The sequence below is a fragment of the Photinus pyralis genome, unplaced genomic scaffold (genome assembly GCF_008802855.1).
Source record: "Photinus pyralis isolate 1611_PpyrPB1 unplaced genomic scaffold, Ppyr1.3 Ppyr1.4_LG6, whole genome shotgun sequence".
Lineage (NCBI taxonomy): Eukaryota > Metazoa > Arthropoda > Insecta > Coleoptera > Lampyridae > Photinus > Photinus pyralis.
In genome coordinates this window covers 9,731,940-9,757,631 of record NW_022170663.1, presented here as the reverse complement: position 1 = coordinate 9,757,631, position 25,692 = coordinate 9,731,940, and the positions used below count along the sequence as shown (strand labels likewise).

General features: G+C 36.9%; 2 protein-coding genes across 2 annotated transcripts; one reads left to right on the top strand and one right to left on the bottom strand.

Annotated features, from left to right (window-relative positions):
- Window positions 1–9,802: 9,802 nt before the first annotated feature.
- Window positions 9,803–12,957, bottom strand: LOC116174791 (lipase 1-like). The gene is given in 8 exon segments (XM_031492781.1): window positions 9,803–9,966; window positions 10,019–10,161; window positions 10,209–10,293; window positions 10,341–10,360; window positions 10,362–10,497; window positions 10,543–10,789; window positions 12,355–12,674; window positions 12,733–12,957. Coding segments are annotated over 8 exon segments (1,155 nt in total). The 5' UTR covers window positions 12,784–12,957; the 3' UTR covers window positions 9,803–9,813.
- Window positions 12,958–13,107: 150 nt separating this feature from the next.
- LOC116174790 (lipase 3-like) lies at window positions 13,108–19,410 on the top strand (the record flags this gene model as incomplete). Its single annotated transcript, XM_031492780.1, has 7 exons — window positions 13,108–13,128; window positions 17,833–18,155; window positions 18,208–18,454; window positions 18,502–18,669; window positions 18,724–18,808; window positions 18,853–18,995; window positions 19,045–19,410. Coding segments are annotated over 7 exons (1,152 nt in total), but the record flags the coding sequence as incomplete, so codon positions are not given.
- Between the last annotated feature and the right edge of the window lie 6,282 nt (window positions 19,411–25,692).

Sequence of the window (25,692 nt, the reverse complement as noted above, 5' to 3'; positions counted from 1 at the left end):
TTATACTTTGGCCTCTATGATTAAGCAGGTAATATTCTCACTTACCTTCAAAAATTAGGTTTGTATCATTATATTAGTTATTTAAATGTATGCATTCACAACAAGTTAATAAGTAATCGTAAACGATTTACATAAAGCGCATTTCCACTTGCATTCATTTCCCATTTGTAAGATGCAACTTCTGTTAAAATCGTAAAAATCCGCCCACAAATATGAAAGATAGCGTTGCACATGGGCAATCCATTGTTGACGTGCTACTTCAATTTCAGTTTATGAGAAGAATTTCATTTCAATGCTTTTCTAAATAAGAAAGTTGGAACTGCGCATGCGCAAACCTAAATTTTAAAACTAATGTTAGATTTTCTTTTGTTCCAAGCGCCTAAGTATCAAATTTCACTGAAATAGTTCCATAGATAAAAAAGTTGGCACGGCGCATGCGCAAAATAAAATTTTGAAACTGGCGCTAGATTTTCCTTTATTCCAAGTGCCTATGTATCACATTTCATTTAAATTCTTCCATAAATAAAAAAGTTGGCACTGCGCATGCGCAAAACCAAATTTTGAAATTGGCGTTTGATTTTCCTTTATCCCAAGTGCCTATGTATCAAATTTCGTTTAAATTCTTCCATAAATAAAAAAGTTGGCACTGCGCATGCGCAAAACCAAATTTTGAAATTGGCGTTTGATTTTCCTTTATTCCAAGTGCCTATGTATCAAATTTCATTCAAATACTTTTATAAGTAAAAAGTTTGCAATTCGGTTTATAAATGGTCGAGATGCGAAAAGGGCACTGTGAATTTTGAATCGATTTGATTCAACTTTTGGCATTGCGTATTATATGGCTAAATCTATGCCCATATTGAATTTCATGCAATTCAGTTCATAACTAACGGAGATGTAAAAGCGATCGAACATTTCTAAACAAAAGTTATCGTTCACACGGACAGATAGATGGACAGACAGACAAAGGAACAGACGGACAGACCAACATGCAGACGACAGATAGCAATGCAAAATTATAAACGATCTCTAGGATCGTTAATAAACGGCAAAAGTGTAAAATTATGGAACATGTAAAAAACGGTTTTTTGTTTTTTTTACAATAACTTTTTTTGGAAGCGGTACAGAAAAAATTTCTTCCTTGGTACAAGACTCGACACCATAACGAACCAAATAGCGAAAAAAGTAGAACAATAGCTCTTAAGATCGTCGCAAAGTTAGCGGACGGACGGACGGACGGACAAAGTGGCCACAATAGCGCATTTTTTTTTTGTGGAAATGCGCTAAAAACGTGAGTTAGGAACACCTAAATCTTTGTACAGGGTGTAAATCGAAAAGTGGAACATAGGAAATTACTTTTTCTTTGCGCAAACGTTTCCTAATTATTTTACGCAAAAATACTTCAAATAAAAGTTATAGAGATATAAATTCTGCATCTAAATCATGTGAAACGATTATTCTACCTCTTCTTGTACGCGAAAAAATTAATTATAAAGATTCTGTTTTCACGAGTTTTTAGTCTAAGTAGCCATGGACTATGATAAAAGAAAAACATAGTCCATTTATAGATTTTCAATTTTTGCATCTGAACTTTTTTTCACACAGTAGCTTTTTTCCTGTTCCTTTTCCTATTGTTCTTACGAGTATATTTATGTTGAAGATTGGCGGAAGTTACATCACTCTATGATTTGCGTTAGCAAGGATTTGGGTTCATATTTAAATTCCAAAATTAATGGTAATTCCACAATAATTTGTATATAAGTTGTTAGTTAATGCAGATTACTTTTTTATACGAAGCATCTAATGCATTACTTGTTTTGATTAAACATTTTCACAGGTACTCATTTACTTAGGTGTAGAAACTTCCTTGACAAGGCTTTATAGTATCACAGATTTTTATAGTATATACACATTAGGTAACTGTTAACCCGTAAATTTTATTTTTGCGCCGAAGGTCTAACAAGAGGTCTAACATTTAGGGCATGATTGAGAAATCAACCCACTGCCATTACGAAAACCTCAATGAAGACTTAATTTTTGTCAATACGACAAATTCAGCAGCCTTAACCGCCTTCCCCCAATCCCAAAGGATATTATTCGACGGATTTTTAATTAACACCTAGCACAATCCTAGCCACGAAGAGAAAATTTATTATGAGCACTTTTATTTGGTTTCGATTAAACGCACAGATGATATAAACACGATATAAATTTATTCGACAAAAATCAATCAATAAATCTGTAAGAAAGAAAGCCACTCAGGACTCGATAAAAACCACGCACGCACATGCGATTGATTGAAACAAATGAAATTTAAAGTAAGTCATATATCCGGTCACAAAAACACCAAACTGATGATACTTCGGGATCTTCACTACTTTCACTTACTTCTTGGTATAATTCTTTACATATTGACAAAATATAAAAAATAGTTTCGAGTAATAATAAAAGTATATTGCTTTTTATGCATACACACTACATAGAAGAGCATAACAGCAACGCACCTTTTCTTGTTCTGGTAAAAGAATCCAAGGTCTAAAGCCAGATGTTTGACAGTTTTTATGTTTCTACCGTTCAGGTCACTCCGACACTCCGTTCTGCAGATATTTGCACTGAAAGTTTTGAGAGCACCAGGAGATGTGTCTCGCTCAAATGCTTGCCCTTTGTAAGTGTTCTCTTCCGACACACGTTTTTGAGATACAATGCGATCAAAAATGAGTTGCTGTCGAGTCACCCTTGGAATTTTTGTTTGCGTGGGAAATCGGACTTAACATGAACTTCCAAAGACGAATCGACAGCAACTCATTTTTGATCGCCCCTTATTCGTTCTTGAAGTTTTGACATCACCAATGGATATATTTCTTTCAGATCGCCCAATTGCCTTTTGTGAGTAGTCTCCTCTGATATTCCGCTCTTGAGATATGGATAATTATAACAGATCACGATAAGAGATGGAGAAGGAATGCGGTGGGTAAAAATTAATTCCTTTCGTAGAGACCTTTCAGTAGCGTAACATGAAGGATTAAATTATTATTACTAAGTTTGAGCCAAATTAGTCGTCGAATGTATGCACGTTCTACTTACAGAAACAGCATCTTGGCAAATAATTCATTAGAGAGTCCCCCCTTGACACAATAAAATTTGGCTGTCTGGCACACCTTCAAGATATAGGATACCTATTACCAAACATTCCTGGACTCTCCCCTCAAAGCAGTTGCGCCGTAAAGGAGGAGCGGCGAGGGCTGTTCGCTCGGGCGCCGTCTCCTCTGGGGGCGCTTCTCGAAACTTCAGTTAATAAAAAATTAGTTTTGTTATACAATGAGCAAAAGTAGATTAAACAGTTTTGCAATGTTATCCATATAAAAAGAAACCTCTCTAAAAATCAATTATATTGACGTATAGTAGACAAATTTTGTGAAATAACGGCTCGTTGTCATGTGCACAAGGTTTGCTTGTTTTCGATGTTTTTGGGGGAGATTTTGAGCAAACTGTAGTGCTGTATCTCAAAAAATAAGCACTCAACGGAAAGTATACAAATACCCCCTTACTTAGAGACGATTTTTACATAACGATTATTCCTTATTCCCACAAATAACTAAGTTATAAATCAAAAAGCCTGGGAGCCGAACTCTGTCATCACACACCTCTTTTTTTGCAAATATCTTCTTGACAACCGAAGATCACATTAGGTTCAATGGATCCCGCCCGCGGCAGGTAGGTTAGCGGTGCTTCGCACTCTGGCGGGACTTGTTCTTAAATAAAGACATTATTTGAATATGCTAACATTGTACATATACAAATCTGTTAATATGGTGGCGAAGAGTGAAGAGGGGAGGGGGGTGTTTGGGGGCGCAACTGTGGGTGGGCCGACCCGGGCATCAGCGTTAGCTACCCCGCCACTGCCTCAAAGTAGTTTAAAATCACCGAAGTGGGTCCGGACAGACAAACTGCAAATAGTACATTTTAATTCTTAAAAAAAGGAGTTAACATTTTTTCTACACCAAGACTAACTGTCTTTTACAAAAAATGGTTAATAAAAAATCTCCTTGCCGCAAGACCGGATTTGGACGAGACAAACTTTTAAAAAACACTTATAGTACGGTGCAATTAGTCAAAAAAACGGCTTAACCTCAACATCCAAAGTAAAAGTTTCCCTCCAACTGCAAATTGTTCTATACAGTCCACATAGTGTTTGGTAAAAAGTTACACCATTTGAAGCGTCGTGTTTGGATGGGAGGGGGGAGGAAAGTTGGTAAATTAGTAGTTTTTATCAGTTTTTCTTAGATATTTAGAACACTGTGGAATTTACCGCGAGAAGTGCCATGTACAAAAATATTCTACTTGAACTTGGAACAAAAATGGTCTTGTGTATAATCTTGCTAAAGTGAATGATTCCGGAGTTACGAAGGGTGGAAAAGTAGACATTTTTCGTATTTTTTCGATTTTCCGGAAAAATGAAATTATGTTTGAAGTCAAAAACACTGAAGATCTGGATTGTTTTCAGCATTCAGCATCTACCAGGCAGAACATTCATTTAGAACCTACTATCAGGTGTAGCAGTAGCTGAATGAGAAGAAGAACCCGCTGAAGTGGGGATGGAAGATTGTCGAACACCTGAGAGTAATTACAACAGCCCATCCTGCAGCTCCCCACAGGAATTACTGACCCTTATAGCGGAATCCTCTTTAAAAAATGGCGCCCCTTGAGATGGTGGTAAGGTTGTCGTTACTCCAAGGGTTTATCAGTAACATACCACCGACCACTAATGCACAATTTGTTTTAACAAAAATTAGTTTCCTTAGTGATCATCTCATATTCTTTCCAAAAAAATTTTAAAAAAAAGGTGAAAAATTTCTACTGTTACACCCTCCGTAACACTGGAATGGATCACTTTAGCAAGATTATATACGAGACTATTTTTGTTCGAAATTTAATGTAGATTATTTTTCAATACACTTTTCGTGCGATACCGCATTGTTTTCTAAATATTTCAGAAAAACTAATCAAAACTACTAATTTTCCAACTTTCCTCCCCCCTCCCGCCCAAACCCGAGGCTTAAAATGGTGCAACTTTCTACCAAACAATCTGTGGACTGTATAGAACAATTTGCATTTGGAGGGAAACTTTTACTTTGGACGTTGAGGTTTGGGTCTAATTGCACTGTACTATTAACGCAATCAATTCCATATGTCTCTAATATTTCTTTAACGTAGTCTACTTTAGGAATTTGTAGAAAATACGAGTTTAGCCGTGGCTCCTTGCTATTTCAGAAACCTCTGCGGGAGTTTTCTTGGTGATCGGACGCATGGTGAAGTTATGGATGAAGGGCAAACAGACAGACATACGTGCATGTTTAGGTGTAGATCTAATGTTAAGACCACCTCTTAGTTTGAACCTATCCTTGCGTATGAAACGCGCCAGTTTATTAGAAAATACATCCCGCCCACGCAAGGGAGGTTTCCATTCTCAGTTGATAAACCGACTAAATCCTTACACCTTACCCTTACAATTATTTACAGAGCTTAATCCGGCATCTGGGTGAACGTAATCAGTTGTGTATTTAGCCATGCTTTTTGTTTTGTAGTTGTAAACGCTTTAATGTAAAAATCTCTAGTGATCTTATACTTTGGCCTCTATGGTTAAGCAGGTAATATTCTCACTTACCTTCAAAATTTCAATATTTAAATGTATATGCATTCACAAAAGTGTGAGTTAGGAACACCTAAATCATTGTAAATCTTAAAATTTAACTGATAGGATAATAAAGTTACTATCAGCTACTACTACTACATTTTCCAAATTAGATGTTACCACTGAACTGAGATACTTTTTTTGTTGCTGTTACACCAGAAAAAAATGGGCGCCTTTACAAACAAGTTAAAAAGTAATCGTAAACGATTTACATAAAGCGCATTTCCACTTGCATTCATTTCCCGTTTGTAAGATGCAACTTCTGTTAAAATCGTAAAAATCCGGCCACAAATATGAAAGATAGCGTTGCACATGGGCAATCCATTGTTGACGTGCTACTTCAATTTCAGTTTATGAGAAGAATTTCATTTCAATGCTTTTCTAAATAAGAAAGTTGGAACTGCGCATGCGCAAACCTAAAATTTAAAACTAATGTTAGATTTTCCTTTGTTCCAAGCGCCTAAGTATCAAATTTCACTTAAATAGTTCCATAGATAAAAAAGTTGGCACTGCGCATGCGCAAAATAAAATTTTGAAACTGGCGCTAGATTTTCCTTTATTCCAAGTGCCTATGTATCACATTTCATTTAAATTCTTCCATAAATAAAAAAGTTGGCACTGCGCATGCGCAAAGCCAAATTTTGAAATTGGCGTTTGATTTTCCTTTATCCCAAGTGCCTATGTATCAAATTTCGTTTAAATTCTTCCATAAATAAAAAAGTTGGCACTGCGCATGCGCAAAACCAAATTTTGAAATTGGCGTTTGATTTTCCTTTATCCCAAGTGCCTATGTATCAAATTTCGTTTAAATTCTTCCATAAATAAAAAAGTTGGCACTGCGCATGCGCAAAACCAAATTTTGAAATTGGCGTTTGATTTTCCTTTATCCCAAGTGCCTATGTATCAAATTTTGTTTAAATTCTTCCATAAATAAAAAAGTTGGCACTGCGCATGCGCAAAACCAAATTTTGAAATTGGCGTTTGATTTTCCTTTATTCGAAGTGCTTATGTATCAAATTTCGTTTAAATTCTTCCATAAATAAAAAAGTTGGCACTGCGCATGCGCAAAACCAAATTTTGAAATTGGCGTTTGATTTTCCTTTATCCCAAGTGCCTATGTATCAAATTTCGTTTAAATTCTTCCATAAATAAAAAAGTTGGCACTGCGCATGCGCAAAACCAAATTTTGAAATTGGCGTTTGATTTTCCTTTATTCCAAGTGCCTATGTATCAAATTTCATTCAAATACTTTTATAAGTAAAAAAGTTTGCAATTCGGTTTATAAATGGTCGAGATGCGAAAAGGGCACTGTGAATTTTGAATCGATTCGATTCAACTTTTGGCATTGCGTATTATATGGCTAAAGCTATGCCCATATTGAATTTCATGCAATTCAGTTCATAACTAACGGAGATGTAAAAGCGATCGAACATTTCTAAACAAAGTTATCGTTCACACGGACAGATAGATGGACAGACAGACAAAGGAACAGACGGAGAGACCAACCGGCAGGCGACAGATAGCAATGCAAAATTATAAACGATCTCTAGGATCGTTAATAAACGGCAAAAGTGTAAAATTATGGAACATGTAAAAAAACGGTTTTTTGTTTTTTTTACAATAACTTTTTTTGTAAGCGGTACAGAAAAAATTCCTTCCTTGGTACAAGACTCGACACCATAACGAACCAAATAGCGAAAAAAGTAGAACAATAGCTCTTAAGATAAAAAACGAGTAGCGTCGCAAAGTTAGCGGACGGACGGACGGACAAAGTGGCCACAATAGCGCATTTTTTTTTTAATTTTGTGGAAATGCGCTAAAAATGGAAGTAAGGCTACTGTCAAGTTAAAATTATGTCATGGACAACCATCGCTTCTTGGGCCATGTCGGTATAGGTACCGTAGGTAAAATGTCTCATGCCATTTATAGATTTTCATTTTTGCATCTGAACTTCTTTCCACACAGCACCTTTTTTATTCCTATTGTTCTAATATTTATGTTGAAGATTGGCGGAAGTTACATCACCTTGTGATTTGCATTTAAATTCCAAAATTAATGGTAATTCCACAATAATTTTTTTACGTTGTTTGTTAATGTAGATTACTTTTTTATACGGCATTACTTGTTTTGATTAAACATTTTCATACTCATTTACTTAGTTGTAGAAACTTCCTTGACAAGGCTTTATACTATATACACCTTAGGTAACTGTTAAAGTGCTAACCAATAAATTTTATTTTTGGGTTGAAGGTCTAAATATTTAGACTGTCATTACGAGAACCTCGATGTAGCACTTAAATTTTGTCAATACGAGAAATTCAGCAGCCTTAACCGCCTCCCCCCAATCCCAAGAATTATTCAACGGATTTTTAATTAACACCTAGGATAATCCTAGATACGAAGAGAAAATTTATTATGAGCACTTTTATATTCTGGGTCGTAATTTGGTCTCGATTAAACGCACAGCTGATCAATTACACACGACATAAATTTATTCGACAAAAATCAATCAATAAAGCTGTAAGAAAGAAAGGCACTCAGGACTCGATAACAACCACGCACGCACATGCGATTGATTGAAACAAATGAAATTTAAAAGAAAATTCTAATTACGTTCAAGATGTCATATATCCGGTCATAATTTTCGTGAACTGACGCACAAAAAACAAACACCAACCGATGACACTTCGGAATCTTCACTACTTTCACTAATTAATTCTTGGTATAATACTTCACATATTGACATTTAATATAAAAAATAGTGTCGAGTAATAATTTAATATTTACATCCTAAAAATCCCTCATGTGGGTCGAGAAATAGGTATGCGTGGGTGACGTGCATACTTTATTTATGAATATATTGCATACTAAATAGAAGAGCACAATAGCAACGAACGTTTTCGGGTTCTGGTAAAAGAATCCAAGGTCTAAAGCCAGATGTTTGACAGTTTTTATGTTTCTACATATAGAACGAAAATAGCTCAACAATCCTATGCCGTTTACGCAAGCATTTTAGTAAGGGAGGTATTGCATAGGAGTAAAACATGACCCCTCACTTTTTTACGGAAATACAGGTTTTGAAACAAAATTTCGATTATGTCGGTTTGTGGATCTGTGTGTCCTACTTTCATTTCCGGCTAAACTGCTGAATCGATTGAAACCAAATTTGGTACACATATGTTTACCCCGCTCCATAGTGCAAGTTCATTTGTGTGGTATTTCATGAATTTTAACGTTTCCCGGTCGCTTTTTCGTAGATTTCCGGTACTCATTTTGAACCGTGAACTGCTTTTTCACTAGGGAATCTATTCAAAATGGTCCGTGAAATATCAAACAGGTTTGATTTACATCCTCATGATCGTGACGTCTGTCGTATCAATTCGTCTCTATCTGTATCTCACGCCTCTGTGGGAGTTTTCTTGGTGATCGGACGCATGGCGCAGTTATGGATGAAGGGCAAACAGACAGACATACGTGCATGTTTAGGTTCAGATTTAGTGTTAAGCTTAAGACCACCTCTTAGTTTGAACCTATCTTTGCGTATGAAACGCGCCCGTTTATTAGAAAATGCATCGCGCCCACGCAATTAGGAAGGTTTCCAATGTCAGTAGATAAACCGACTACCCTTACTCCTTACCCTTACATTTATCTAATCGTTAATTTCGATAGACATAAATACATAACTTAAACATAAAGGACAGGCCCTTAACCTTCAATACGGGTAACAATGTTGGTCTGAGCAAAAATATTGTATCCTTGCGTGAAAAGTACAGTCATGAAATATCAAAGAAGAAACTGCTTTGATATCTTCACCACATTCTGCGGAAGTACACAAGGTTTTTCTCTTCACATAGCTGTAAGTTTAAAACCACGGAGGGCCATGGAGAAGCTTTTGTAGACAATAATATCCTATACACCTACAGCTACACAGATCAGGGAATCAGAGCCAAATTGCGCTTTTTCCATAACACATGGGAGCATAAATAACAAGCAAAGACGGCCGAAAACTTGCAAGTTTTGTAAAAAAAAAAGATTTTCATTTAATTTGTCCCCATTCAGCAGCAGCAAGTGAATCTTCAGTGTCTAATTCTACGGATTAAACGGCGATAAGGGAATATCTTTTATTTCTTGGAATATTTCTTAATTATTTCTATCAATTTACTATGTAGAACAGGAACAATATTCTTTGCCCATTGAAAATCCATATGACTGTAATCCTTAATAAACTGTTTCTCTACTAGGTTTGGCAGTTGAGGTATCAGTACCTCTACATCCTAAACAAGCAGAAACTAATTACTGATTAAAATTCAAGCGAAGGATACTTACAGAGCGAGTGGAGAGTCCGTCCGAACCTCCATAGTAGAGTGCTACCGGTGCAGTGATTGCACTAATGTTGTACTTTGGCGGAGTTTTGGTCCCATATTTCTTTACATTTTCATCCATTCCGTAATCGTACATTTGAAATTGCTCTTTAATCATAAATGATTTTGTTTTTAGCTGTAATTTAGTGGGTTACCTGAGATAGCCAATTGAACGTAATGGAAAATCATCCTCGTTGAAGTTCCAGCGGGATATTCAGCAATTATTGCTGGAAGCGCAGTCTGCAAAGTAAGCACAATATTTAGTAAGTTTATGCGTCGATGGTTACCGTGTTAAAATGAGGACTATTATCCTCCAAAGAAGTAAAAGATGGATGCACAAAATATTTGAGTCACAGCATAGTCGTTGCATAGCAGGCTACCTAATGAGGCTAATAGCGGTGAGTACGAAGCCAGTTCGTACACCCTATTCTTTTCGGCTAGTTTCTAAAAAAATATACACATTACAAAAAATCAAAGCTTAGTTTTTACCTGGATTTCGGGTAGATGATGCTTAACAAATGTAACTACGGGGTTTTGCACGTTGAAAACGTAGGCGACGGGAGCGAGCGCGATCATTAATATTATCCTGTCATTGTACTGAGGTTTTGTGGCAGCCATTGCAAAAAATGAGGTAGTTCCTTGAGAATGACCAACGTAAAACAATTTTTTGAAATTTGTCCGTTTCAGGATATAATCTATATTCGCAGTAATATCATATATTCCAACCTCATGAAAGCTGCAAATGTTAGTACAAATTAGTAATAGAAAATGGCTTGGGAGCTAGGAAGGCGATCAGTAAACATACATTGGTAAATATTAAGAAACCAAAATCTAACACGTAAAACTTCTTCCGCTAAGCATTACAATGAAAAGTATATTCATTTTTAGGTAGCTGTGTCAAAATTCTTAAAAATCCCCAGATTATTTATAGCTTTGTATAATTCTCCGTTCTTTTGTCCGTCAGATTGTCTGTGTTCGCTGTAACTCTTAGTTAACATCCCCAAACAGGTATTTTTTATTGCTTTTAATTTTAGTCCGTTCGCCCGTCCGTCTGTTCGTCTGTGTGCGCTATAACTCTTTTTAAAAGTGACCGAAGTCTCGTTTAATATTTTTCCTGTATGTTTATCTTCAAACACAGTGCCGTCGACTTATCGACTACCTTCTTTTAATAAATGCAGTATAACATGTATCGGTTTCGTATAAATGAGGGAAAGAATTCACCAAAAAATGAATACTAAATCAGAAGATAACCGGCAATTATAATTGTATAAACTATAGAAACACATAAAAACTGAATAACTAAAAAAAATTTAAAACAGATCTAAAAAGGATAAGCATAAATAAAAAAGTAAGTTGTTTTTAAATTTTTTTTGCATGGTATACCTATATGAATCGTCTGTCAATCATTTGCATATTAAAGTTTGCTTATTTCGACGTTCCTGAAGAAATCCACCTGTCAGAAACATTTTTATATGAAGATACGGTATTGTATTTTATTCAACGATAAGGATCAGATCCAAACAAATGATTTTGGTTATTTGTTTCAATGATTTTTATTTGCATTTAATTTCATTATTAGTAGCCCTTTGTTTGGTTTCAATATGTTATTTTGTATTCTGTGCGTATTCTGAACATGTTAATTATACCAACCAGTAATTCAATATGAGGTAAAAATAAAATCTTTAGATAAGAATCAAAGTTAGCACGGACACGTGACATCGAATAGTCAGGTTTTTAAAATTTTGGTTTACTTTTATGAGTCAAACCAATATTTTGTATGCAGGAAAATGTAAATAAAAATGGAATTCGATCATCTAAGGTCTGATGCGTATTTATTAGTGTTCTGTCGCTCCAGCACGTTAGACTTTGAATTTCAGATCTTAGAATGAGATAAGAGGCCAAACTTCCGGAAGGTAAGGGGTAGAAAAACAACTTTATTAATAATTTAGCCGTGGAGCGATCAAAATTAATTGTTATGTTGGGATGTCTGCCAGTGCTGTAGAGATTCAATGTTACTTTATACCAGTTATATAAATGTAACTAGCCCGTTAAATTTTCCAGTGTTGTATATTAAGTGCAGATTAAATGCAAATATGTACTGATATTTCAAATTATCCCAAGGCTATAACGCGCATTAACTTATATTAACTAACACTTCAATATCAATGTACCAGAATGTGTAAATTATACGTGGTAAATGAAAATGTTACTCCTTTTGGGTAGATCTTTGGTGCTGAAATGTAATGATAAGATTACTTCATTAGTAGTGCGTATTAACGAATATACTATTATAGTACCGACCTGTAATCAAAAAATTCCTTTTCATTTTGAACCGCGTCCAAGAATTTATGCCTTTTGGACCACCTTGTCCCTCTTGTGTTTGCAAGCCAAACATCATAACCTTCATCCGCCAACATAAATCCCAAACTAAGCCCAGGACCTAAATTTAAGTAAATTAGTGACGTACAAACTAATCCTGGCACAAGAAGAACTGGCAACTGCGATTTCGACGTTAGATTGCGTTTTCCATAAGGTATTCGATAGGTTTCCAGTAAATATCCGTCTTCAGTTTCAATCGTGTGGATCTCCAAAGGATAACCATATTTTTGAATAATTTCTTTCTAAAAGCCGATGAGGGGTACATTGGGTTTGCTCGAGCGCTAATAGAATGAAACTTACAGAGCTTATTCCGGCATCTGGGTGAATGTAATTACTTGTGTATATAGCCATGCACAGTGGTGAACAAATCACTAACAATGAAACTGTTGTAATTTCCATAATGCACGTAGTACCGGTATATGATAAGTGTTTTGTAGTAGTAATCGCGTTAATGTTATAATGTCCAGTGATTCTATACATTGGCCTCCATTATATTAATCAGCTAACATTTTCATATTGCCACTCACTTACCTTCAAAAGTTACGTTTGCTTCATTATCATTTTGAAATTGTTAACATGTATGCAAACAGAATAATCTGGAAAACCCAGATTCATACATGCGTGAGTTACTACACCTAAATCCTTTGCCCAGTATTAATCGCACTACATGTATAAGTACGTCTCAAAAATGAACGGGTAAGAGAATAAAGTTACTACCAGCTGCTGCGCATTTTGAATATTCTCTAAATTAGTTTACTACCTATTTGTTGCTGGTACACTAATTAATAAGTGTTGTTTCGCTACAGGAAAAAAATTGGCGACTGCATAAACTGGAAAATGGGGCTACGGTCAAGTTAAGATTATGTCAGGGACAACCATCGCTTCACCCATGTCTCATGCCACTTATAGATATTTAATTTTTGCATTTGAACTTCTTTTCGTACAGCTTTTCGTATTCCTGTTTGATTGGCGTAGTTTACATTACTTTGTCCATAGCATTACCCAGGATTAGAGTTCATATTTAAATTCCCATATTCATGATAATTCTACAATGTAGAATTCTGTAAGTTGTTTTAATTAATTATTTTCATTTTCATGAACTTAGATGTAGAAATTCTACAAAGCTTTACGCCTTACGGTATCTACACTTTAGATAACTTTAGAAAACCTTATAGAAAGCACGCACCTATGCGATTACTACTTGATAGATACAGGCTCAGACTACTTCTCAGTATCGCGTGAGTTTAACTCGAACTCGAAATTTCACTGTTATAATGACGAATTAAAAATCTCTTAGAACACTATCCAGACTTCTTCTTTTAGAACTTTACAAACACCAAGACTGGCTGTCTTTTACAAAAAAAGCTAAACAAAAAGTTCACTAAAAAGCGCCTACCAAAAAGTTCCGTTTAATGTGTACTTTGACGTTAGAATACCTGAAATACAAACTAATAAAATAATTGTATTCTTCCAAGATAATACCTACCGTTTTCTGCTTCTGCTTAATGAGGTGGTACCCAGCACCTAGCCCAGCACCGTTGCTTTCTGCGTTTTTCATTAGAATGTTGCCACTGCTCATCACTACAAATGCTGCTGTCGCTTCAGTTTCGTTAACAATTTTCATGGGGACTAACTTGTACTTGGGGTTTTTGGCGAAACCGGATGCCACGTAGTGTGTAAGTCATATTTGAGCTGGTACATGTACTTGGAATAAATACAAGTGCTTCTAAAGTGTCCAGTAATGAGTAGCTTGCTTTAGAGTTTAGAGGTTATGACAACAAATTGATATATTTCGTTTAGCAACTTACGTGAATAATAATTTCTGTTGATTCCATACGGAGTAACGCAAATCGATGCATTGTCACTCTGTTAAAACAGGTAAATAGGAATACCCAAAACACATAAAATACACCTGAAATCTGCAAAGTAGAATTAGGAAATCGGCCCTACCTGCAGTGTTGCCATAATTCTCAGCACGGCTTGTAAATATAGATGGTTGTGCCTTAGGTGCATACTAACAAATGAAAAAGAAAATTATCAAAATCGGAAAACATCTTCCGATCGATCCGATTTTTTTTTTATTAGCGCTATGGTGCTCAATGGTTAGTAGTAATATTGAATAGCCTGCAAAAAAAATATTACCGCTTTTAAGGCATATCTTCCGATCGCGCAAGGCGTCTGAACATTTGTAAATTTTTCCTTTTTTTCATATATTCTTCATGTTTTGTATGACTAATGGCCGTTGGGCGATCGGAAGATGTTTTCCGATTTTGATAATTTTTTTTGGATTTGTTAGTATACACCTAAAGCAACTTTTGCGCGAAATTGTAACTTTGACATTTTTCGATCCACCCTACTGTATAACATAGCCATCACCTTGGTGACCCTAGGGAAATACCTCTGCATTTTCAGAGATGCGCCTTCCTCGGGCCTAATAAAAGGGACAATGGCACCCTGAGCCCCGCCCCAGCGATTAATTGGTAATAGTTTCGTGGTGCACCCGCAATTTTAGGTGTCCCAGAACCTCTGGGCTTGTTCTCAGGTTACCCTGAACCAGGCCCTGGATTGCTTCCCTCCGATCTGAGACGCTTGGTCCCTGACGTCGGGTTTCTCCCCTATTCGTCGTGAGGATAGGAGCTAGCCCACCACCACTCGGAGGTCGTACGGGATTTGAACTAAACTTTGTCAACATGCGCCTAAGCGAAAAGTTTTTTGAATTTGAGACGTTCCACCCTGTATATACAACTTACGACGATACATAGATTTTTGAGAGTTGGCAACCATGGAATTTCTAATTGGGAAAAAGCTGCCTGCGCCATCTAGAAAGCACGAACAGGGGTTGCGTTTGCCATCTTGTCTTGAATGGCGGTAGTGAACGCGTCGCTCCATAAATTTTTGTTGTTAGTTTGTGTTATTTAATGCAGGTAGTAATTGCATTTCCTTATATCGTATTTGTGTTTTGTATGCCGCATTTTGCATTTTTTGAGTGTTTCAATCTTTGATTTTGAGATTTACTTGATTTAACCGCAATGCAGAATGACATGTTAAATACCGTTATGCTATTGTTTGTCATTGTTTACGTTTTTGGTGCTTGCTTAATTTATGTTCATTGATGTTGAATCCTTGGTCTTGTCCGTGAAGTAACATTCAAACATTCAAAACTGTAGTCAAAATTGAGTTACGACACCTAATTCCGTGATTGTCTTTGACATTCAACTGTAGGCTCGAAACCCCGAACGAGGGGCGACGCTACCTATCTTGCGGGGGCGAGATTACGCTAATCAAAACTCTTCAGTTTAGAATCTATGTGCTATAAATGAGTTACGATTCGTAATTTCCACATCTTTTTGGTTAAATTTGCCTACAAGGCCATGTAATTTTCCATCTTGCTTTTAACAAAAGGAATTTATTGCACCAAAGATGAGACATCCTGTACTCTTAACGCTTTCTCAGAATTTAGGTACCTGCTCCTACCTTACCAAAAACTTGCTTTTAACCTTGAGTGTAACCAACATTGTGTATATGCTTTTACTATCTTTGTTAACTACTGCTTAAACTTTTACAAAATATTTTGTTAATTAACTTTTGGACTGTATTAATCAAACTGCGAGGTTTTTCTTACGTCTAACTCTTTTTACCCTTAGCAGTTACTTTTGCGAGAGTACGACACATTTTTACTTTGCTTGCTTTGTCTATATTAATAACATCAACTGAATTTCCGGGTTTTCACAATCTTAATAATTACAATCATTATTAAGAGGCACCTCTAAAAAGCATTATGCGGGTCACTCTGTAATTGGGCGCAAGTTTGTTGAGGACCCAGAACAAGAGAGGGATAATAAATAAAGTTTACCACTAACGTAAGGGGGCCCTGCCTTAGATGTTTAATCACGTGCCACTTTTTAAATTTAAGTGGGATCTTGTTTAGTTTTGGAGGGATTAGTCATTCTGGTGGTCATTTTTAAACGTTGCCGGGCTGACTTTATTTCCGTGTTCTTGTAGTGTGAAGTTAGCGTAGAACCTGGGGGTTAAGTACACTACAAATTTTATCGGTGTTTTCTTTATTTTTAACAAATGCCCCCCTTCGCAACGTATATGGAATAAACAAACCAAATTCTGCTTTCATTTACCTCTCTCATAATTATTTTACTTCAAATCCCGTACCTACATTTCCTATCTAAGAGTGGCAACATTTTGATCTAACTGAACTCTTTTTTAGACAGTAGATTCCTTAAGGGTTTTTTCTTATTATTCAACGACAAACCATTAATTTTGAAAACGGCAATGGGTTAAATACAAAATTAAAAAAATATGACTACTGTATTTACACTAACTAATAACAGTAGTGATTTATGTCCTTCCTCTCCCTTCATCGAGCACGGACTTCCTGCCTTGTTGTTTCCAAAAAAATGATGGGAACAATTCGATGGAAAATCCTAGCTGATCCCGTTGATCGAATTAACCTTTAGGCGTACGGTGCAACTGAACTTAACGAAAATTATGCTCCCCAGCTTTAACTTTTCTCCCTTTCGTTCCATTTTTTTGGTTTCGAATTTAATCTCCGGCGGATTAAACTCAATTTTTCAGCTACTCTACATGATTTGGTACCCCTTTGTGTTAAAACATTGCGAAAATAAAAGGGTCGCAAATTTTACTCAGATTTAATCAACTGTATAGAACACATCTATTATGGTTTCAATGTTAAAATGAAAATCATCCAAAGTATTTTTACCGTTTTTGTATTGTTTATAAAAATTTAATTGTATAATACCTATGGTAACTGAAAACAGTACGTACTTACATCCATCAGAATGATAATGATATGTTTTTTTTATTGAAGGTTAGATTTCTTATACCCTAATAATTTAATTCGCGGGCGAAGTATAATGGCAATTTAGTGGATAGTATAAGTATAAATGATATATTAGTAGTTGTGATTGTGCGTTATCGTGTTATGCGAGATGCGTCAAACAAATTTATTATTACTCGCATTTGCTGTACTCTTTAGTGTTCAACTGGCAAAGAATCTTTACTCCGATACTAAAATAGACACGGTAATACATCTCTGGATTGACAATACCTAAGACCAAAAAATGGTATTGGTACAAACCCAAGACCAAAACTAAAGTAACAGGGTAAACGAATAAAACGTTTGCCGTACAATATTACGTCACCAATATGGAAGTACGATAGGTATACTGTATCAGTCGTATGCCGTTTATGGTAGCAATTTAGTAATCCTTTTCTCATATCCCAAAGGGTAATTTGAGTATAATTAACTTTGGATTTACAGCACAAATTTGGTGTTTGGTATTTCAATAATAACTGAAATATTATATCGTAACGAAATGCAGGACTGGTAAGCTGAAATACTATATGAAAATTTCTTTCTTTTTACAGCACCAACTAATACAAAGCTACGGATATCCCATTCAGGTTCACGAAATTGTCACTGAAGACGGTTACATATTGCAAACCTTCCGTATACCCTATGGCAAGAGAACAAATACTTCGAAACCTAGGCACCCGGTCCTCTTGGTTCCCGGAATGGGATGTACTTCCATTGTATACTTAGCGATGGGTCCCGATCGCGGGAGTATAGGGTTTATGTTAGCCGATGAAGGTTTCGACGTATGGCTTGCAAATTGTAGAGGGACGAAATGGTCTAAAAAACACAAAACTCTCGATCCGGTTCGGGACAAAAAACTTTTCTTTGACTTTAGGTAAACAAGGCTATGAAGAAAACCCACTACTTATAATAATTTAAAATTTCAGCTTTCAAGAGGTAGGCCTGTATGATATTACAGCAAACATCGATTACATATTAAATGCAACGAACTTCAAGCAATTGTTTTACATTGGAATTTCTCAAGGAACCACGGATTTCTTTCTAATGGCTGCGGCCAAACCCGAATATAACGAGAAGGTAACGCTAGCGATAGCTCTAGCGCCAGTTGCATACTGTTCCAATGTTCAGCACCCGTTAACTTCGTTTATAAAGCGACGCTTTAAGCAAGTAAAGGTATAAATTTTAAAATTGTTATGTATTTTCGTTAACCAAATTGAAAGGCAACAGCAGACAATATGGGTGTATATGAGATACTTTCTGAATCTTCTGTATCCTCTCTATTTGTAAGAGCTTACGTAGACATTTTTTGTAAGGAATATAGTAGCATTAAGTTTATCTGTACTACTCCAGTATATCTAATGGGAGAGTTTGACTACAACTATAATAAGGTAGATACTGTATTAGTTTAGATTATGTTTACAAGTTTAATTAAATAATTTCAGTCGGCGGTGCCTGTGATATTCAGCGAAATGCCCAGCACCATTTCAATGAAGACGGTGTACCATTACACTCAGATGGCACTATCAGGTATTTTCCATCTAAATGTATTATTGTTCAATGCCTTCCTACAGGGCAATTCGAAATGTACGACGACGGCATAACAGGCAATCTAAGGAAGTATGGACAGACCACCACACCGCAGCTTAACATCAGTAAAATAACGACGCCTGTTGCATTGTACTGTGGACCTAACGACAGATTTTCTACTCGGGCGGTAAGTGCCGAAAGTCGCCGATCCAAGTGGAGTGGACGATTGCTTTTAGGACGTTGAGCTACTCGCGCTGGAGCTCCCAAATTTAGTTAAAAAAGTATATGTTGGGGATTATGGGCATGTAGATTTTGCCATTGCAAGGAATGCCGCATCTATGGTATATGACGACATTATAGAGACAATGAAAAACTGCTCTAACAAAACTGCAATATCTTAGCTGCGAAAATATTAATTTAATCAATTGTGTATGCCACTGACAAGATATCACCTAAAGTGAATTTATTTAATCTTAAATTGAACATAATCCTTATCGTAGATATAGTGTTGCTTTCCCAAATGGCACACGTCGGTGGAGCCAACGTGACCTTCAATGTTAGAAGACCAACTCCAAATCCAAATCCAAAATTGTGTAAATAAATCCGACCAACAATATCTACTGTTCTACCATCTGCTTGGTGTAGGTACCATATTTAAGGCAACCGTGGGGTATTGTGGTTTTCGAAGTCGTTTATTAATGGCTTACAGAATGCACATAATATGTACAAATTTATTTACAGTTGGAAGACGTAAGAGGTGTCGGTGGCGTTTGGCTTGCTTCCTGGGATCGTTAAGCAGCAGTTCACTTAGTGCGATTCGTGCGTACGGCGTGGATACCTCGATCGGAATCAGCTTCTATAAAGGGCGAGCTGCGGTTTGCGTTGGCTTCACCGGCGACGGTGGGAAGGGGCTGATCAGTCTTGGTATCAGGGGTCGCTGACGTACTTGCCGTAGTGCGTTGCGACGTGCTTTGCGCTCGGCGTCGTCGGTATTGGCGGCATGGAATTATGCTTCGGCGATGTGCCGTTGCGTGCCCCTACTATGCCGGTGACTTTGTCGCCAGGCTATAGAACAGCGCTAGACTTTGGTGTCAGGCTATAGGTGCAGAGCTGGGCTTTAGATTCTAGCCCTACTACGAAGCCGGGCATAGAATCCTCTTCCTTTCAATCAATCAATCAAAATACGTTTATTTACATCTTATAGGTATATGATACATTAATTGTTAGTATTAGATGAATGGCGGACTGCTCAGGACTTGTGTCCTTTTCAGCCCCTGGTTAGTACGTGATCATGTGATGTATGAAATGTATTTACAATGCATGCGATTTATCTATGCTATATTGTGCAGGTATCGGCTCGTGTCCTTGGTGCATTGCGCGTCGTCGTTGTCAAGGCCGGAAGCCGCCTTATAAAGGCCGGCGTAGGCGGTGGGGTGAGCTTTTGGTCAAGTTGGTCAAGGAGGGAGGGTGGTTTAGCTCGCGCTAAACTGGTTCGAGGGCGCTCGTCGGACTGCTGACACGTGACGTCACCACATACCTCCTTGCTGGAAACGGAGTTGTACTTGTGATTGCGGGTTTGGGAGTAGTGTCAGCGGTTTCGATTTCTTAACCTTGGTTTGAGGTGGGTCGCTCGATTGTTCGGGCTCCTTGGACGTCGCGGTGTCGGTCTCCACGTATGCTGGTTTGACTGTGTCGTTCGAGACGATAAGTTGTTTTCCATTCTTTATTACCGTCGTCGTTTTGCTTGTTCGGTGCGTTATCGGATACGGTCCTTCGTACAGCGGGTTTAACGGTCGTTGGGCTGTGTCTATTCGTACGTAGACTTGGGTGGCTGTATCGAGGTGTTGTGGCGTGAAAATTTGTCGTCTGGTGTCGTGGTTCGCTGCTTGTGTTGGTCGTAACTCTTAGATGTGCTGTCGCAGTTGCGTGACGAAAGTCTCAGGTCCTATGTGAGGTTCGGCCGTCTGTTTCTCGAAGAGTTCGCCGGGAAGTTTTAGTCCTTGTCCATATACCATTTCGACTACGGTGGCTTGGATGTCTTCCTTCCAGGCGTTTCGTATCCCAAGTAGGGCGATTGGTAGGGCTTGCGTCCATCGTGTTTTGGGTTTTGATGTATCGGCTACGATGAACCTCCACGGGAAGTTCCGACGAAACTTCAGAGCGAGGTTTAAATTGGTTGTCCCGTAAGTGCTGATGGTCGTTCCCTTTGCAGCGTAGAGCTTGTATTCGGTGGGCTGGCGTTTTTCCTTTGTTAATCGTACGTGGAAAATGCACACTTCCGCTGCTGTGTCGATCAGGAATTCCGTGTTCGAGGTTTGGTCAGCTATATACAGTCGGCGGTGGCCTGTGTGAGAGTCGCGTACCGCCTCTAGCGACTGGCTTGCTCGTTTCCCTGGGGGCTCTGCTTGCAGGGTGGTCTGAGTTCGGCGATCTCGGCGGTGATTAGCTTGACTGCCGCGTGGAGTGCGTCGTCTTGGTGGGCGGCGTGGATTGAATGCGGGTTGGTAGCGTTGATGGCATCGGCTAGCTCGGCTGCTTCGCTGAGCGTGGCTTTCTGCTGTGAGGCACTTACTTCACTTTAATTCCACTTATTCCACTTACCCTGAAATGGTTTTCCACTTGAGCGAACCACATCTCCGGGGCGGCGAACCAGAAAGGTGGGAGTTTCATCTGCACTCGATATACCTCCGGGCGTTCCGGGGCGTCTTGAGTTTCTGCGGCGTTGGCCTGCTGACGCGTGACGTCACCACACAACTAATACAACATTTCGACACTTTGTAGGAAACAAAACAAAAATTGTGATGTGTTTATTTCGTCCGGCAGGATGAAATTTTCGGAAATCCTAATTAAAATGGACATGCACGGCCTCTTTTTTGTGTAACTAACATGACTAAATGCGGATCTAGTAAGTCATTTGCCTTAATATTGGGAACAAAATTACATAGGAATAATCCTACAGAAATTCCCAAATTTTCAATAAATGGGAAGGGGACTGCTATTGTCAGCGAAGAAAAAAGTTTGGATAGGTATTGATTTTTGTTGATTTCTAAACTTAGGCTCCAAAAACACCTGAATCTGAATATACAGAGAGCGTATATGGGGTTACGAGTGCTTTATCCACATAGGAATCGTATCTGTATCAAAGCAAAGGCCATGGTATGTGACCTATTGATACTATCAGCTTTTTCTTACTGCGCTACAGTATACGGTCCTTGTATGGTGTTTCTCTAAAACGGTTGCAAGTCGTTCAAAACTCGTGTTAGTTGATTATCCAATTTTGGTCGAAATCGTCTTCAAGCACATTTTATAATAACCGAAATGTGCACTATACTTTTTCTTGCGGAATTACTCGAAATTGTTGACAGTCCTTAAATATCATTGTTCGGTGTGGCACTATGCAAAATGTTTCTTCGTGCAATCTTCCTAGTTGCACAATTATTCTTTCAATTTGCAGATTTATTATATAACCAAAGAGTACCCATAATAAGAGATACAGCGCAATGGTATAAACGCGTGTTGGCTATAAGAACTCGCCCGCTAGGATTCCAAAAGCGGGCCCTCGCGTAGAGGTGGCCAGAACTAACCGCCTCTTTAAATATTGGCGCGTATTGAAAATTTACAGAATTCTTTATAGAATTTCGGTTTAAAATATTTGCGCGGTTGTCACATTTAATTTTCTTTCTTATTGGCTGTATAAAATGTGGACATGATATAATTAGAAAACATTACTTAAGTATAAAGGAAATCAGCAACGATTCAGTAGGTACCTATTGTTAATTACATTGGTATTTTCCTGTTTAGTTGGCGTCTATTGAATAGATAGTAATTACTGTTTAATTGAATAACCAATAACAGGTACAATTGTAAAAATGTAAATTAAATTTGTTATTATCCATCCTTTTTAGATCGTCTACTACAATCAAATTAAAGTAGACAACATATTTAATAAAAGTGGATTTTATGATGAGCATAGCGATTATTTTACAGGAAATTTTGTTTGCTTTAATTTTGTATAGATGCCTACATACGCTGAGTTGTTTAATCATTAACAATCAATCATTACAATGCAATAATCCTTATGTCCTCAGAAAAAAACATCAGTCTAATCCAATAATCAGTCAAAATATATAGTGCAGTTAAATAATAAATTAATAAATCTGCACCCGTCGAATAAATTTAATTAAATATTTGCACGTTATTCTCATTTAAACAATTCAATGAAAAAAATACTCTCGACCCGCATTTTAAGCTACAGCACTAGCGCGCATCGGTCTCCTAGCAACTAAGCGTCGTACACATGTTTTTCAGTCACCATTGGCTAGTAGCGGAAAAAACACATAAGTATATGTATTTAAATTTGCCGCATTCTGCTAGTGAATTATGCATCTAAACGATTGATAATGCAGTGTATGTTCTCATTTTTGAAAACAACGTTGGCGTCCACTCCAAATATAGGGTTTCTGGAGCGTTTAAATACCTCCGGAATGCGTGGGTCGATCGGACGGAAATGTAATGAGATTAAAGGGGACATTAGTCACATCGACTGGTAAAAAATACGGTCCAAATCGGTCAAGCAGTTTTTCAGTTATCGCAAAGAAACCATTTTTAAAGAGGTGGGGTTGCGTCAGGGGTTGCGTTGGTCCACAGTTCACATTTTTAAGTGATCAGAACCATTCGATCACAACTATAATCCAATTGAGGCAGTTTATTTTGGATTTATTATATTGTTTATAGTTTGGCCGGCAAAAATTAAAAAGTGATTGCAACATTTTTTCCGGGAATCTTTCATTATCTTATTATTTGTACAGTTTCTGACTTATTAAATGTCCCTCGAATGCCTCATACCTGTCACATAGGCAACCAACATTCCATTTACTTAATAATTCGTTTGACTTCGGTTTTTAAGTGGAAGGGATGCCGTTAGTTGTAATTTATCCGCACACCTTTTTGTGAAAGCGGGCAGCAAAATCTTCGATTTACCTGCTAGGGAACTTACGCATATGTAACCTCGCTTCATGGCATATTTATCAAAATTGACGCGTCTAAAATTAGGAAATGTGTGATTCATTTGACCAAAAAAATAACTCTTGTTCCAATATGTCACAATAGTAAACCGTCCGCCGTCTTTTAATTCAATTCTCCTAAGTTACAGATTTTAATTTGCCAAATTTGTAATACATAGTTAATACAAAAAAAACACTTATTTTCATATGGCGGATTTATACAGTTCCTTACGTCTCAAAGCAGTTGGGATAAGATAAGAACATTAATAACCTATTTAACCAATTCAATTTCGGTAACATTCCTTGCAGAGTTGCGTCAAAACAGGTTTATTTATTACTTAGTAATTAACAGTTACCTACACAGTGTTTTTAAATGTTGAGGGAGCGATTAAGCGATCTTATGTAAAATAAATAAACTCTGATTTTTAGTATTTTATTGTATCAGTAGATTATTTCAGAGCCTTACTCACGTGTGCCATACAACGTTCCATCCAATATTTTGAAGTTTCTACCTGATAAAAGAATTCGTAATGTTGTCTCATCGATGCAATTAAACATATTTTTTTTTATTTAATCTATATAGGTAGGTAGTCTTAGTGTCAAGTCAACCGAAATGGTAACCAAGACAGTTTTAATCTACTTTGCTAGTTTCGTAAATCGTCACTTACTATGGAATATTGGAAAAAAGGTTTTTTAGTAAGTATAAATATGTTGGCACATTACAAATTATGTATTTCCTGACCGAAAATTGCATATTGCTATATTGAATGAGTGCTCAAATTTTAATTAATGATATGCCATTAGGACTTTCTCCAGCAGTTCTTTTTCTTTTATTAGTTAATTATATCTTGATTGCAACTGGTTGAAGGTTAGACCTCAAATCATTAATTCGCATTAATCCATCGTGTTTCGTTAGATAGATTACACCTTACAAAGTTAGAATTTACTTATTTTAAAAGTTTATTTTCCAAGGAAGGACACAAGTTATGTTCGCAGTATAAGTAAAAAATATTATTTTTAAGCAACTTTGTGAATTTAAGAATTAGTTAATTAATTTAACAATAACGCTCGAAAAATTGAACTGAAAAAAATATATTTTTTAATGAAGTTGAAGTAAATTACCCTTCCCAATTTTAGATGTGCCAATTGAAATAAATGTTCCATGAAAAGGTTACAGACTTGCGAATAAATCGAAAATTTTTCCACCCGCATTTATATAGTAATCTTACAATACCTGTACCGCTATTATAATATGAGTAGGTAACCGTTAATTACTAAGTAATAAATAAACCTGTTTTCAAGCAATCCTGAAAAGAAAGACCCAAGGTTGAATTGGTTAAATATGTTATCTTATCCCGACTGCTTTGAGACACAGAGAGCTGTATAAGTTCTCCCCATAAAAATTAAAAGTAGGATTTTTGAACAATTAGACTTTACAATTTTGATTAATTAATTCAAAAATTGTACTTGGAAGAATTGAATTAAAATACGGCGGGTGGTTTATTATTGTCGCATATTGCAACAAGATTTTGTTTTTAATAGGTATTTGTCAAATGAATCGCCTTTTTCTAATTTTAGACGCGACAATTTTAATAAATATGCCATGTAGCGAGGTTACCTGTGCGTAAGTTCTCTAGCAGGTAAATAAATCGAACATTTTGCTCCCCGCTTTCGTAAAAAGGTGTGCGGATAAATTACAACTAACGGCATCCCTTCCACTTAAAAACCGAAGTAAAACGAATGAATTAAGTATGGAATGTTGGTTGCCTATGTGACAGGTATAAGGCATTCGAGGGACATTTAATAAGTCAGAAACTGTACAATACATGCTATAAAACGTCTATTGGCTTTTTTTTTTTAAATAAATGTTCCTTTATTTCC